This window comes from Chelonoidis abingdonii, chromosome 2, assembly GCF_003597395.2.
Source record: "Chelonoidis abingdonii isolate Lonesome George chromosome 2, CheloAbing_2.0, whole genome shotgun sequence".
In the NCBI taxonomy this organism is placed as follows: domain Eukaryota; kingdom Metazoa; phylum Chordata; order Testudines; family Testudinidae; genus Chelonoidis; species Chelonoidis abingdonii.
In genome coordinates this window covers 231,938,391-231,953,186 of record NC_133770.1, presented here as the reverse complement: position 1 = coordinate 231,953,186, position 14,796 = coordinate 231,938,391, and the positions used below count along the sequence as shown (strand labels likewise).

General features: G+C 40.7%; 1 protein-coding gene across 4 annotated transcripts in view; it reads right to left on the bottom strand.

The window, feature by feature from the left end:
* The window catches only part of TGS1 (trimethylguanosine synthase 1), a 49,310-nt gene that overhangs the window by 20,578 nt on the left and 13,936 nt on the right, over positions 1-14,796 (bottom strand). For 2 of the 4 annotated variants that reach the window (XR_004374773.2, XM_032788438.2), the window contains exons 5-11: positions 12,651-12,771; positions 11,798-11,884; positions 10,461-10,635; positions 6,598-6,943; positions 4,088-4,270; positions 2,899-3,042; positions 661-877 (exon numbers count right to left, since the gene is read on the bottom strand). Coding sequence is in view for 3 of the 4 variants with exons in the window: in XM_032788438.2 (XP_032644329.1) it covers positions 661-877; positions 2,899-3,042; positions 4,088-4,270; positions 6,598-6,943; positions 10,461-10,635; positions 11,798-11,884; positions 12,651-12,771 (1,273 nt within the window). In the remaining variant the exon portion in view is untranslated. Of the gene's footprint in view, positions 1-660; positions 878-1,269; positions 1,492-2,898; positions 3,043-4,087; positions 4,271-6,597; positions 6,944-10,460; positions 10,636-11,797; positions 11,885-12,650; positions 12,772-14,796 lie in introns of those variants that run through there. The other 2 variants (XM_032788439.2, XM_032788443.2) reach the window with 2 other exon arrangements.

Below are 14,796 nucleotides of genomic sequence, written 5' to 3'. Positions count from 1 at the left end.
AGGACTCTTCATATGTTCCTGCTGCTTACTACTCATTTGAATTCTTAAGGCCAAATCCTCTGTTAATAAAGGAGAAAAAAATCTGTCCCATAATCCTCTGGTTGCAACACCACAACTGATTAATGTGAAGATGATCATGCCATATAAAATTGTGGCCTCAAGAAAGAAAATAGAGGCAGGGAACATATGAAAAATCCTAAGCAACAAGATCATGTTTTCCAACAAATATACTTCATAGTTTTTTTTTTTTAATTGAAAGAAGAAAAATCAAAAGCGATATCAACAATTGTTTTTTGATAATTTTGGAGACACGAGATCTAAACCCACTGCACACCAGTCTTGAAGGTAGATGCTCCTGAGCATTAACTCCAGCTCTAACACTACTCTCTCCATGGGCAAGTCACTAAGGACCAAGTTTCGTAAGCGTGTCCACTAATTCTGAGCACCTCAATTTTTGAGTATCCAATATAACACATCTAAGGCCTGATTTTCAAGAGTGCTGTGCACCTGCAATTCCAAATCAAGTTCAAAGGAGCCCAAAGTATCAACAGAACAAGACAGAAGCAAAGAATCAAGCATTGTTTTATCCTGCTAAAAGAAGTGAAGCTCTAGTTAATGTGTGAGAGTTATTGCTGTGAACATATGACTTTGAAAGGATATCCATCAGGCGATATCATTGTTCTAACATCAAAGATTTCTGCTGTGGCATAGTCAGGACCCCCCCACGGAGGGCTGAGGAACACAACATCTGATTTTATATGAGAAGCCAGCAACATGAAGTCTCCACATATGAAGTCTATCTGATCAGCTACTCCATACACTTCTGCATTATTTCGGGCAAGACTGATCTTAACAGGGTCAATATCAATCGCAATCACTGAAAATAAGGTGAAAGGAAAAAGAATTAACACTATGAAACATAAGCTGACAAAGCCATTGGGCAGATGTCCATACTGCAAAACAAAATGTTCCTTTGATTTAGGTGCTATATTGTAGTTCTTTGAGGTGCATAATGCATTTATAAACCCACTAATTTTGTGTTCCCATTCGGGACTTCTATAACTTTTGTAATATACCAATAGCCAATTATCTCAAACTTGTTGCTAAAGCACACCAAACTGTATTTCCTCAAAGGGACAAATTCTTACCCTCCAACACTTCAAAGCAGAGGTTCCCAGATGCTGCAGAAACAGTAGAGTTTCATACTGCATGAAGGAGGGAAAGCAGGTGAGATTTGGGAAAGCTGGCTGTGGTTGTACATACCCTGCATGCTGTGAAGCACAGTTCTGCAATGACTCCCTGTGCATTCCTGAGCTGGGGTATTTGGAACTGTGCATCTACCAACTCAACATTGGGCTGGAGCCCTGGTAGGTAATGCATTCTGGGAGGGCAAAGACTCCTTTCCTTGACACCAGCAGAACCCCCTAGGATACATGGCTCAAACTCCTTGGCTGGCAGTTGATCTCACCCCAAGAATAAATGAAAGACAGGCTGCAAGAGATGACACTAATCAATAACTCTTCTGAAAAGTAAACTGAAACTATGTGCACCTGGGACAGCATGAGAGCTGTTATGATACAATATAAACATTTACACAAAACTCAAGTCACAAAATATAAAGGAAATAACTAAGTTTAGATGAAAAGAATAGTTACAGAAATAACTGAATGTGAACTGCCAAATTTAGCAGAGATCATATCATCACCTGCCTTCCCAAGAAAATATTCAGCACTAGAATATGAATCTATTTTATACCCATGAATGTTTAGTGAGAGATTCCATGGAGAGCAATATTTAGTATTCTATGTTTTCACTGAAGAAGTTGCTTTCACTCCATTAGTGCAGTAGCAATAAATTATCAATGTAAAAATACGCTTAGTTTGGATTAACATTACTTTCCAGCAACTGACTCAGCTGCACCAGCATGTGCTCCCATTATTGGCAGTATTTTATAGACCATATGTAATGTGCTTATAAGAGCTGTACAATTGCATACTGCATAGTTGTCATGGAAAAAAGCAGTTGTAAGCTGTTCTTCTGACACACACACTGCTGATAGCTTAACTTTCTGTACCTCACCAGAATCAGATCAACTGAATAAGAAAAAACAAAACCTAAAAGATTCTTGGGGATTGTGGGATTATTAAACCTGATAAATGATTTCTTGAGAAAAACTATTCTTGGGAACATCTCTTATACACTGTTTTTCTTAACCTCTTGGAGTGAAGAGCATTTTCCTCCCAAATTCTTTTCATCTCTTTTTTGGTAGGGAAGACTAGATGACACTTTTCTCAGAGCCAGTCAATCATGCCCCTTAGTTACTCATAGATATTGTCCCAGGAAGTCTATTACAAGCTGGACCTAACTTCCACAGCAAATTCTTTAGATTCTGCACCATTCTGATGTGGGAGACTGGAAATTTTGCAGCAGCTTCATTCAAATTAAAAATTAAGGGTCTTCATTAATTTGTATTTATTCATTTTAATCAGTACTGTAGCCCACGTGTTATTTATTTGTATATTAAATTATCCCAGCCCAATCCCTACAGAGCTATGGGAGTCTACTTGGGATTGGGATATACACATCATACAGATTAGCTATTTTACTAAAACACAAAATAAAATAACTTTGAATAATGCAACAAGTGATCATCTTTGGCTAAAATAAATTGATTAAAATATGTATGGAAGAAATACAAGAGCGGCCCTGTTTTTTTTCAAATATATAAACAAAAAGGTTGACATGCTTATGCTGGAATAAAAAAATTCATCAATAGTACATATTGCAGTAGAACATAATGAATAAGGTAAAACACATGTAGAAAGCCTGTATCAAGACTACTGGCAGAGAGACCAGGGGATGGGGTAGGGAAACCACTATATACAAACAGATGATTACCTCTTTTTGATGCCAAGGCAAACTGAATAGCATTTCCTCCAACTCCACAGAACGCATCCACTACTACATTACAGTTGAAGGACTGCCTGACACGGCTTGCAATATGCTTAGCAATCTTCTCAGGTGTAACAGAAAACCAACCCTCTGATGGAGGCAGTGTGGGAAGGGATGGAAAGAAAATTTGTCAATTGTTTCCAAAATCAATCATTCAAAAGAACTAAACAGAATCTGAGCATTAAATTAAGCTCAGCAACTTTGGCACCATTCATTTGACTAGGGAATTATAGAATTCATCCTGTAAGGTTCTGAATACTAATTCGATACAGCAGTTTAAGTCTAGGAGTAGTCCCACTTAAGTCAGCCTCCTCATGTAATTACACCTAAACATGTACTTCAGTGCTAGACTGAGCCAAAGTGCTCAGCACCTTGTAGAATCAAGCCCTACAATACTGTGATGAAAAGATAATGGTTTATACTTAAGTCACAACACCACCACTCTCTTACAAACAAATATACAGCAGATTTGGAATTTATGTTAAAATTAAAACAGAGCTGAAATAAAATGGCAGAGAAGACAGAACATGGGTCTTTATAACTGAAGTTTTGTGTGCCTATTACTTCTCCTTATATTTACATGGGGACTGCTTGAAAATGGGGACTGCTTGAAGTAAGATGATAAAAAAAACACAAGAAGTTGTTATACAATCACTAGCCATTCTGCAAATCATTGAATTTTTCCCTTGGAGAACCCATACAGATCTATGTAAAGCTGTATTTTAGCAACTGACTAAATTTAGAGCATTTAATATGCAAACATGACATGTAATCAGCATATTTCAACATTGGAAGTTTATTTGGCCATATACAGCTTACACCTTTTGCCATCTGATTTCTGAAGACCACTGCTGACAAAAATTAATGAAACAGAATATGGTATAATTACAGGCAGCAAAGTTTTCAGAAAAGATAAAGTCTGACATATGTGGCAGATACTCAGCAGAGAACAACATAGCTCTATTGAAATCAATGAGCTATGCTGATCTGCACTAAATCACTATAAATTTGTTAATAGATGCCACAGTGATAAAATTATTATTCACTTTGCTTTGTTGTTTCTTATCAGATGATGAAAGTTCAGGGTTAAATACCTTTACATTGCAATGTTTGCATGCTCCAGCTAATAGCATACCTCTATCTAATTTAATCCCCTCATCAAACCGAGAAAACAGTCTGTAACGCTGTGCCCAGTATTTGGCTAGCTCAGGATCAGCAGCAATCTCAGCAGGTAAAGATGGTGGTGTGGTTCTGTTCTTTTTTTTCTTCTTGTTTTTTTTCTTTTGGGTATTTCTTCTTTCAGTTGGTTCAGCTACAACTGAAAACACCAAATTACAAAGTTTAGCATCATTACAGAAATCCTTCATTTCAAAGGTGCGGACTGTAGCATATAAGTAATATATGGCAACAATTATAATGCCCTATCTAAGCACACTGCTGGATTACATATGTGGTCATTTGCAGGATTCTGCAGGTTGGTGACCTGAGCTAGAGACGTTCATGGTTATGTTTGTGCAGGTTACAGTGTTCCATACCAAATTTCCAGTACAGATATAGCTAGGCCACAAACCCATTATTAAGACCGAAAGGGGAATACTGAGGAAGTATCTTGTGGTTGGTTTGGATTGGCAGGACAAAGGGAAGAGAATGAGAGCTCAGAGTGGCATTAGGAACTTGGAGAGAATTTACAGTTGGAGCACCACCCGCTGACAAGCATCTCTGATCTGCACCTCCGCCATAGTGTCAAACCCTTCTGCTCACCAATGTCTAGTTATCTTGGCTGCCTGGTTCCTGTACTTATCGCCCCTGACTTAACTGTTACGCTGACTGGTTAACTGACATAGGGGTGAATCTCAGCAGATTTACCATTCTTTTCAGCAGATGGCAATATAGTCAACATTGCATAATTAACAACTGTTGACCAAATCAGAGGGCAATTTAGTGACCAACTATAAGGAACTGAATTATACATTGTATTTAAACCAGAAATCAAAACTGATCTACACAGAAGAATTATGTAATACCAATCTTATATTAAAATAAGGAAAACTGCAACCATAGGAATAATGGAATGTATATAGAATCCTCAGTAATCCTATTCCTTTGGAGTACAGTAAGTTTAAATAATTAAAAAAAAGGCTCATAAAATACTGGATTTTTTCTAGAAAATAAAGTAATGTTAGTATTGACACATTATATGTTCCTTACAATAACATATCCAAGACCCCAAACTCTTGACAGTCCAGACATTTCTGTTTCAATTGAATCAGTCCCTACTAAGGACTCTCCCTCACTACTGAAACAATGCAGCTGCAATGAGGGAGTTCACTGGAGTAAAGAAGATTGAAAATCTGCTGTTCATTACAAGCCACAAAGAATCATTAAAAGCAGTGGCAAGATCGGAATTTATTCAGAAAAATGCCAAAGCCACCTTCACTTGCACTAACACTGCACAAACCAAATCTCAGTTTGCAAGATTTTGACTGAAATATTTAAGAATATAGTAAGTGTCACTAAGTAAATATAAAATGACAAGCAGCAGAGAATCCTGTGGCACCTTATAGACTAACAGAGGTTTTGGAGCGTGAGCTTTCGTGGGTGAATACCCACTTCGTCAGACGCAGGTAGTGGAAATTTCCAGGGGCAGGTATATATATGCTAGCAAGCAAGCTTGTCCCAGACCTTACTGCAAGACAAACCCAAGAAAGAAACCAACAGGATCCACTGGTCATTCACATACAGCCCCCAGCCTAAAACCCCTCCACGCATCATCGGGATCTACAACCCATCCTGGACAATGATCCCACACTTTCAACGGTCTTGGTGGCAGGCCAGTCCTCGCCTACAGACAACCTGCCACCTGAAACGTATTCTCTCACCAGCAACTGCACAGCGCACCATAGTAACTCCAGCTCAGGGAACCAATCCATGCAACAACTCCATGCCAACTCTGCCCACATATCTACACCAGCGACACCCATCATAGGACCTAACCAGATCAGCCACACATCACTGGTTCATTCACCTGCACGTCCACAATTAATATACGCCATCATATGCCAGCAATGCCCCTCTGCTATGTACATCGGCCAAACTGGACAGTTCACTACGGAAAAGGATAAATGGACACAAATCAGATATCAGGAATGGCAATATACAAAACCTGTAGGAGAGCACTTCAACCTCCTGGCCACACTATGCAGCCTTAAGTGGCTATCCTGCAGCAAAAAACTTCAGGACCAGACTGCAAAGAGAAACTGCTGAGCTTCAGTTCATTTGCAAATTTGACACCATCAGCTTGGACTAAACAAAGACTGTGAATGGCTTGCCAATTACAGAACCAGTTTCCTCCCTTGGTTTTCAACCTCTACTGCTAACAGGGCCTCACCTCCCTGACTGAACTAACCTCGTTATCTCTAGCTTGCCTTCGCTAGCATACATTACCTGCCCTGGAAATTTTCCCTACCTGCGTCTGACGAAGTGGGTATTCACCCACGAAAGCTCACGCTCCAAAACGTCTGTTAGTCTATAAGGTGCCACAGGATTCTCTGCTGCTTTCATAAAATGACAAATAGATTGGTAAAGAAACCTTACAGTATAAAGTTTATAACCAATTTGCCTCCAGTTATTAATAACTGTACATACCTTGACTCACACTTTCTGTTTCTACTTGAAGATAATCTGGAATATCCAGAGCAATTAGCTGTCGTCCAGAATGACAGTCCTGTCTTCCTGAGTTTTGAGAGACAGAGCCACTAGCTGCTGCATCTTCCTTCTCCTTTTCTTCAAGGTTATTTGTTTCAAGTTCATAACTAACAATGCTGGAAGATAGCGGGTCATGCTTTTCCGCACTGAGATTAGTACTTTGTGAACTTTCCTGTTCCTCTGAGTCACTGCTTATAGAGGAGTCCTGCACCTTATCCTGAGCAAAGGATTCCTGGGACATAGCTTCCTCCACAGGTTCACTAACCTGTTTTAGGAACTTCTCTACCTGGAATTGTCAAGCATCACAAATAATTAGACTGCACCATCATCATGATGAAAAAAGGCAGTTTAAAACAGTGGTCTCAACCTTTCCAGACTACTGTACCCCTTTCAGAAGTTTGATTTGTCTTGTGTACCCCCAAGCTTCCCCTCATTTAAAAGCTACTTGCTTCCAAAAATCTCACATAAAAATACAAAAGTGTCACAGCACACTATTAATGAAAAATTGCTTATTTTTTCTTATTTTTACCATATAGTTATAAAATAAATCAACTGGAATATAAATATTGTATTTGCGCTTCGGTGCATAGTATACAGAGAAGTATAAACAAGTCATTCATTGTCTGTATGAAATATTAGTTTGTACTGACTTCGCTAGTGCATTTTATGTAGCCTGTTGTAAAACTAGGTAAACATCTATATGAGTTGATGTACCCCCTGGAAGACCTCTGCGTACCCTCAAGGGTACGCGTACCCCTGGTTGAGAACCACTGCTTTAAAAGTCTCTTCCACTGATATAGCAATAGTTCATATTATCGTATTATATACCCTAAAAAAACTGTTGAAAATGTTAGGTCTGCACAATTAAAAGTGAACGTGCAAACTGCTTCTTTAGGCCAATGAATCAATATATGATCACATTAACTCTTCAATATAGATTTATACATAATAATACAAATTTTCCTTTACAACTTTAGATACGCATTCTCTGTATATGCAGGAGACAAAATCCATGCAATTAATTAATATAAGTAGTACAATAATCCAATTTCACAGAATTCATTAGAGATGAAAACAAAGAATAACATGAAAAAAAACTTTCTGGCATATGCAGGGCAAATTTACAGCTTTTTAGTTAACTGTCCCATCCTGTGAACTGCATTTAAAGAAGGCTGAAAAGTGCATGTAAATTAGCTCCACGTTAGCAACCTCATCCGCTGAATTGTACCTAAGGAAGGCTGTGTGCAGTAGCAAATTCCACCAAAATAAGTTTATTCTCTCTTTAGAAGAGAGAGAGAGAGAAATCTTCAATGTGAAATGCCCTGGAAAAAAATTACCAGAACGCCTTATCTAATGTTAACAATTGGAGCCCTGATCCTTCAAAGATCTCCACATATGGTTAACCTTAACATTACCGCTATTGTCTTTGCAAGACTGGGCTTACATCAGCAGGAGACAGCCCCCCTCATGTAAACCGCAGGAAGTACAGTAACTCCTTACTTAGTGTTGTAGTTAAAGTTGCATTTTTCAAGAACATAAGTGAAACGATGTTAAACGAATCCAATTTTCCCTTAAGATTTAATGTAAATGCGAGGGGTTAGGTTTCAAGGAAATTTTTTGGGGGGCAGACAAAAGGCGTTATATACTGTACTGTACTGCACTGTACTGTGGTGGGGAGGTGCCCCTGTCTTACCCCTGGGGCTCAGGGCTGGAGATGCAGGGTCTGAGAGGGAGTTAGGGTGTGGGAGGAGGCTCAGGGCTGGGGCAGGCAGGAGGTGCAAAGCATTTACCTGAGGCAGCTCCTGTTTGGTGCAGGGGGTGTGCAGGTGGCTCTGCACAGCGCAGCACCGCCCTCATGGCCGCGATTCTGGGAGCCATGATTCTGGGAGCTGCACCCCCCCACCACCACAGGCAGGGCCACCCGGAACAGGGGCTTCTCTCCAGACAGCTTTGAAAGCGTAAGTGCCAAAGTGCCGCTCCTCTCTGGCTGCTGGCTGCATGGCTGCCCCTGCTCCTCTTGAGTCCTCTGGCCCGTGCTCACAGGGCCGCATTCCGAAAGAGGCTTAAGAGCTGAAGGCCAGGGACCCAGGCCCCCTTAGCCCAGGGCCCTAAAGCCCCTGTGTTCTGGGTTGCCCTGCCTGCCCAGGGTGTGGGTGGGGGGAGGGGTAGGTTCCCCACTCACTCTCTCCCTCCCAGAAAGTCCTACGTGCCGCCAAACAGCTGTTTGGAGGCAGGGAAAGCACTGGGAGGGAGGGAGGGGGAGGAGGCAGAGAAGAGGAACTTAACTTTAAATGAGTATGTTCCCTAATGGAGCAGCGACATAACTTTGAAACAAGGTTAAGCAGGAAGAAGTTAAGTGAGGAGTTACTGTATACAGTTATTTTCAAATAGCCACATATTTCGTTCTTAATCCCCCACAAAGTGGAATTTTCCCCAGAATTACACTGGCTTCAGGAGCAGGCAGGGTGGATAATACTCAGTCTTACATCAGTGACAAGTTTAAAGTCCAACACACCACTAACCACCAGTGTAGAAAATAAATTTTGCATTAGGAGAGTTGGAAATCCTGTGAGCCCTAGAAGAATGTGAGATAACAAATCTTAAAAAGGAGGCTGTTAACCAGAAAAATCACTTGTATAACAAAGTTTTTCTAAATATGTTATTAATTCCTAGGCAAAAACTCAATAGAGTTAAGGTTGAGATTACATTACGATAAGTACAGGTAAACAAACCCAACAAGAATAGTGATGTTATCAAAATAACATAATAAGGGAGAAAAAGTGATGACAAAAAATCATTGGCTACAATCTACAATAGTGAACAATCTAGCAGCTTCTGTTGAGTCAGGCTGAAACCTAAACCAATGATTTGGGTGATCACAGCAACGATATAGCAAATGTCCTGGTGATGGACAAAAGAATGTATAAAGTTTTGGGGTATTTTTATGTGCAATAAAAAAAGTTATAGAGGTGTATACAATTCACTGTAGCATACAAATATCTTTTCCTCCCTATTAATGCAGGTATTTAAAAATGCAAACACACGCATTTAAAAAATGCAGGTAATTCAATGGTCAATAGGAGTGGTGGGTAACGCATGCAGCCTATCAGGATAATCTGACTGCAGGCCGTAAAACATTTTGCTGATGCTGACCACCCACAGGCACCGCCCCCCACAGCTCCCAGTGGCCACAGTTCTCTGTTTCCGGACAATGGGAGCTGTGAGAAGTGGCAGCCAGCACGTCCCTGTGGCCCCTTCGCCTGCAGACTTCATGTCCCACAGCTCCCATTGTGCCGCGGCCACTGGGAGCTGGGGGTGGTGGTGCCTGCAGACTGTCAACTTCAGCAAAATATCTCGCAGCCCGCAATCAGATTACCCTGATGGGCTGCATCCGGCCTGCAGGCTGCAGGTTGCCCACCATTGGTCTATATAGAGAAACACAGATACACATTACTGAACAAATGAGGAATCTAGAGGTAAGGAAAGCTGTTTATATAAGATGGCTGTTAAGATGACATTCTTAAAAAGTGACATTCTCCAAAACAACTCATAAAGAGTTTTTCACTGTTTTGAGATGCTTCCTGACTAGAGTGCTTTTTACTAAAGAAAGATGTGTAAGCAATAAACAGACCCAGGTTGATGCTTAATAATGTGCATTCATTTGATCTTTACTGGCCTAAACCTTCCTGTTTTCACAGTTCAATAATAGTTATCAGAACAAACATGGATACATCTATGGTACTGCAGTTAGGGTGCTCTGCTATACCAGTGCTAATAAATAAACTTATAAGAAACATTTATACCTTACTCAAAGTTTTACTTTTTTGGCAAGATAACATTTCTGACTCTTCTGTGAAGAAAATGTGTTTGTTTTTTCTCTTGACTAGTTTGCGCATGTCCAAGAACTGGGATTTGAGCTTTGCATTTTTCTCCAGATACTGGACCTTTCTGCAGCTAAAGTTTGAAATTCCCCCATATCTGCAATCAAAAAGAATTGATTAAGAACAGAAGTTTAAATATGTGGGATTCAGCTGTTACGAAATGTTAGAGAGAGACTGTCAGGGTTGACAGGCCAAACATTATCTTAAAATTACACTTTTCAGCCTAAATACAAATTTAACTATCCATATCTCCCCATAAAATTAAAATATTTGCATATTACACAAAATATATTAGTGACACCTTATCTTACAGCAGCCCAAGAGCCAAGTAAAATGGACACCATACTGGATGGAGCCAAACTAAAACATCCTCCCTCGCAAGGTTGTAGACCATGCCATGAGCCAAATGGAAACTGTTTTCAAGATGAAATAAAACACTGTCAACATTTGCATTAACAGGATGGTGGCTTTGTCCTAATATAACGAAGCCGCAATAAGTTCCTATCTGGCTCCTAACTAGACACCAAACTTTTAAAAGCTGATTAACAATCAGAGCCCTCAGGAGCAGAGAATTTAAGAGAATAATTTATAATTTCACAAAACCAAGATATCTATAAAACCACAAGCATTTTAACAAAAAATGATTTATACTTTAGGATGCCATCTAATTTAAATCTTCGTTATTTGTTACTTTCACTTCAAAGTACTTTTATTATTCTCTAATTCATCTTTAACACTTTGCATCCCTCCTTTCCACTCCTATAACACCTAGAGTCAAACCTACAGTATTATTAAGCACAAACACTATGGGCTTGGCTACACTCGAAACTTTAAAGCGCTGCCGCGGGAGCGCTTTGAAGTGCGAGTGTGGTCGCAGTGCCAGCGCTGGGAGAGAGCTCTCCCAGCGCTGCAGGTACTCCACCTCCTCATGGGGATTAGCTTGCAGCACTGGGAGAGAGCTCTCCCAGCGCTGCAGCACTGTTTACACTGAGGCTTTACAGCGCTGTATCTTGCAGCGCTCAGGGAGGTGTTTTTTTCACACCCGAGTGAGAAAATTGCAGCGCTGTAAAGTGCCAGTGTAGCCAAGGAATAATTTTCAAAACAACTTTCAAATAACTTAATAGTCAAAAGGAACAGAGATTGCTGGTACACTTGAAAATAACACTTGAAAAATATGGGGCAGCTAGTGCGTAAAAGGAGCTAATTTTCGGGGGAGAGGGAGGGAGACAGGGACACTGAATTAGATTATAAGTCATTACTTTTGTCCTGTACCATGCTTGAGTCCCAGAAGAGAACAGGTTTCCTCGGGATCTGCAACAGGATTTTCATCTGCATCCAGTTCATGACTATAAAGAAACCCAGACATCGGTTACTTTCTGTAAAAAGTTATCATTTTTATTACAGTTCCTACTAAGAGAAGAAAATTCCCATTAACACTGGCAGACTCCACAGCCTGTACTCTTATCTTCTGGGTTTTAAAGGTTACATCATAAAGAAACCCAAGTATTAATGAAGTTTTAATATACACATCAGTAAGTATCACAGATAGTGACCTTCCATTTATATCCTTCAAGTCGCAAGCCAGACAAGGGCAATCTGCCCCTATGAATGGAGATAACAGGCTTTTTCTACCTCAAGGCATAAGCATTTCTTGTTCTTATGCTACTAAAACGATATTAACACCTTAGCATCACCACCTAAACTAGTAACTACTTAATTCTGTTCCCATTCCTTTTCTCATCATCCCCAAAAATAAAAAAGCAAGTTTTTAGTGCCAATTACATAGACAAATCCATTCTCAACAGAAGGTGCATCCCATCCAATTTAACAATCTGGTGACAAGTGTGTATAAACCTCCCATAGAGTTTGGAAGTCAGGGCTCTAAATTCTTTCCTTGGAATAAAGAGACAGAGACCTCCAACCAACATAGAAGCTCCATGCTGTCAGATGGGAAGGTAAGGAGGCAGGAAAGCCCATTATTATTACTTGCATTGCAGGAATAGCCAACAGATCCAATCAGGATCAGGGCCCCATTGTGCTAGGAGCCCTTCTAATACACGGGAACACACAGAAACAGATTTTAGAAATAGAAAAAACTAATTTATTACTTGCCTCCTCTTGAGTTTGGCATGTTTATATTCAGGTGGCTCTTCCTCTTCTTCGTCTTTTTTCTTATCATTGTTGTGTGATCCTCTTTTGTCATTTGAATTTGGTCTAGATGGCTCCTGTGAATCTAAAGAGGCATAAAAACTGTTTTTGTTTGTCCAATCATCTCTTCTCCAGTCTACAAAAAACTAAATATTTTGGAGCTTTTTTTTTTTTAACGTAGACTTATATGTTATGTTTCCTCTGCTGTTTTAAAGAATCTTTAAATATTTTGCAACATTAGTTTTAGAGACTCAAAGGTTTCCATATATGAAAAGTTTATACAGGACAATCCCCACATGGCTTCCCTGCCCTTTTTAAAAAATAACTGCAAGTTAACAAGTTAAGATTTTCATCTCTTCTCTCATCTTAATGGTTGAAAGCAAGTCTGCCAGGATAGTGCAGTGACATTGGCTAACGAACTCACAGCAGCACTCAAACGAAACTTGCTGGCAGTCCCAGGATTAGCAATTTAAGGAGAATAGAGGGCATTCAGAAGGAAAGGAGGGAGGCTGCTGAGACTTGGCTCCAAGCTCCTGCCTCTGGTGTTTCTGTGAAACTGCCAGGAGAAGGGGGAAAATCTGTTCACTATCTACACTCCTCAGCAGTGGCTACTACAGGTTTCTGCATCAACCTCCTAACACCTCAGCCACTGCTAGTCTTGTATATTCCACCCCTCCTCCTAACCAGAAGAAACCACAGAGCAGTATAAAAGGGTTACACGTGCTGCCTCTGGGGAGCGCAGGCAGGCAAAAGGCAAGCAGCTCCTGGAAGCGTGTCCCCCCCTCTCCAGCTCCGAGGCACAGCCAGGCAGCTCTGTGAGCTGCCCTGTCCGCAGGCACCACCCCTGCAGCTCCCATTGGCCGGGATCCGTGTACTACGTAGGAGCTGGAGTCATGCCAGCTGCTTCCTGGGAGCAACGCAGAGCAGGGTAAGCCCCCAACCCTGCTCCCCAGCTGGAGCACCGGAGCAGGGCAAACCCCCAACCCCACTCCCTGGTAGGAGCTAAGGACCAGAATAAATGGTTTGATGGGTCGGATGTGGCCCATGGGCCATACTTTGCCCATCTGGCTTATACAGTACCACCAACTTGATTTGTTCATAGCTAATAGTTTATAGAACAGTAAGAAAATGGATGCCTTGCGATATTACATACATTGAATCAAACAAAAACAGATTTTCAGGTACAGCATTTGTGGGCAGACATGAGAAGGTGGAGTGAAGAAAGGACTGTATGTTTATAGGGACTTTCCTTCAAAATTGATCTTTCACAGGCCAGATTTATTAAAACATCTATTTCTGTTCTATTTGCTCCAACCTACTGAGAGAGATATATACTAGGAGGAAGCCAATTGATCTGTCTTTTTACAGTAAATGCTTTGTTAAATGGCATGTTGGGGAAATGGGGGGTGCCACTAAGTCAAGAAATCTGGTTAATTAAGAGGGTGGAAGTTCCCAGATCCAGCAGCCCAAACCCCTGCCCCCCTCCCCCCCCACACCCAAACTCCCTCCCAGAGCCCATGCCCCACACTCCCTCCCGAAAGGCCAGTTTATAGAGCTTTCTGGTTTGTAAAGTGCCAGATAACACAGCTTTTCCTGTGTGTGGATAGTATAGTAGCTGCATACCAGAAAGACTTAAAATGAGGAAGCACTAATACTGTTATCCCACCACTTCGCTAGTACAGCCAGAGATTTATTAAAAAAGAGATATTCCATTAATACCCTTTTATCCAACGAACATGTTCAATAATAAGGTCTAAGAGGAGAGAGATGAGGCTTGAGTCAATCAGACAGAAGAAAACAGAAATAAGTTGTTAATCATTCTACAAAATACTCAATTCCCAGGGTTAAACTGAGTAACAGAGACAGGGCTAAGGTCAGTTCTTGTGTTATATCAGGGGTACGCAACCTATGGCATGGGTGCCGAAGGCGGCATACGAGCTGATTTTCAGTGGCACTCACATTCCCGGATCCTGGCCACAGGTCCAGGGGGGGCTCTGCATTTTAATTTAATTTTAAATGAAGCTTCTGAAACATTTTGAAACTTATTTGCTTTACACAGAACAATAGTTTAGTTATATATTATAGACTTATAGAAAGAGACCTTCTAAAA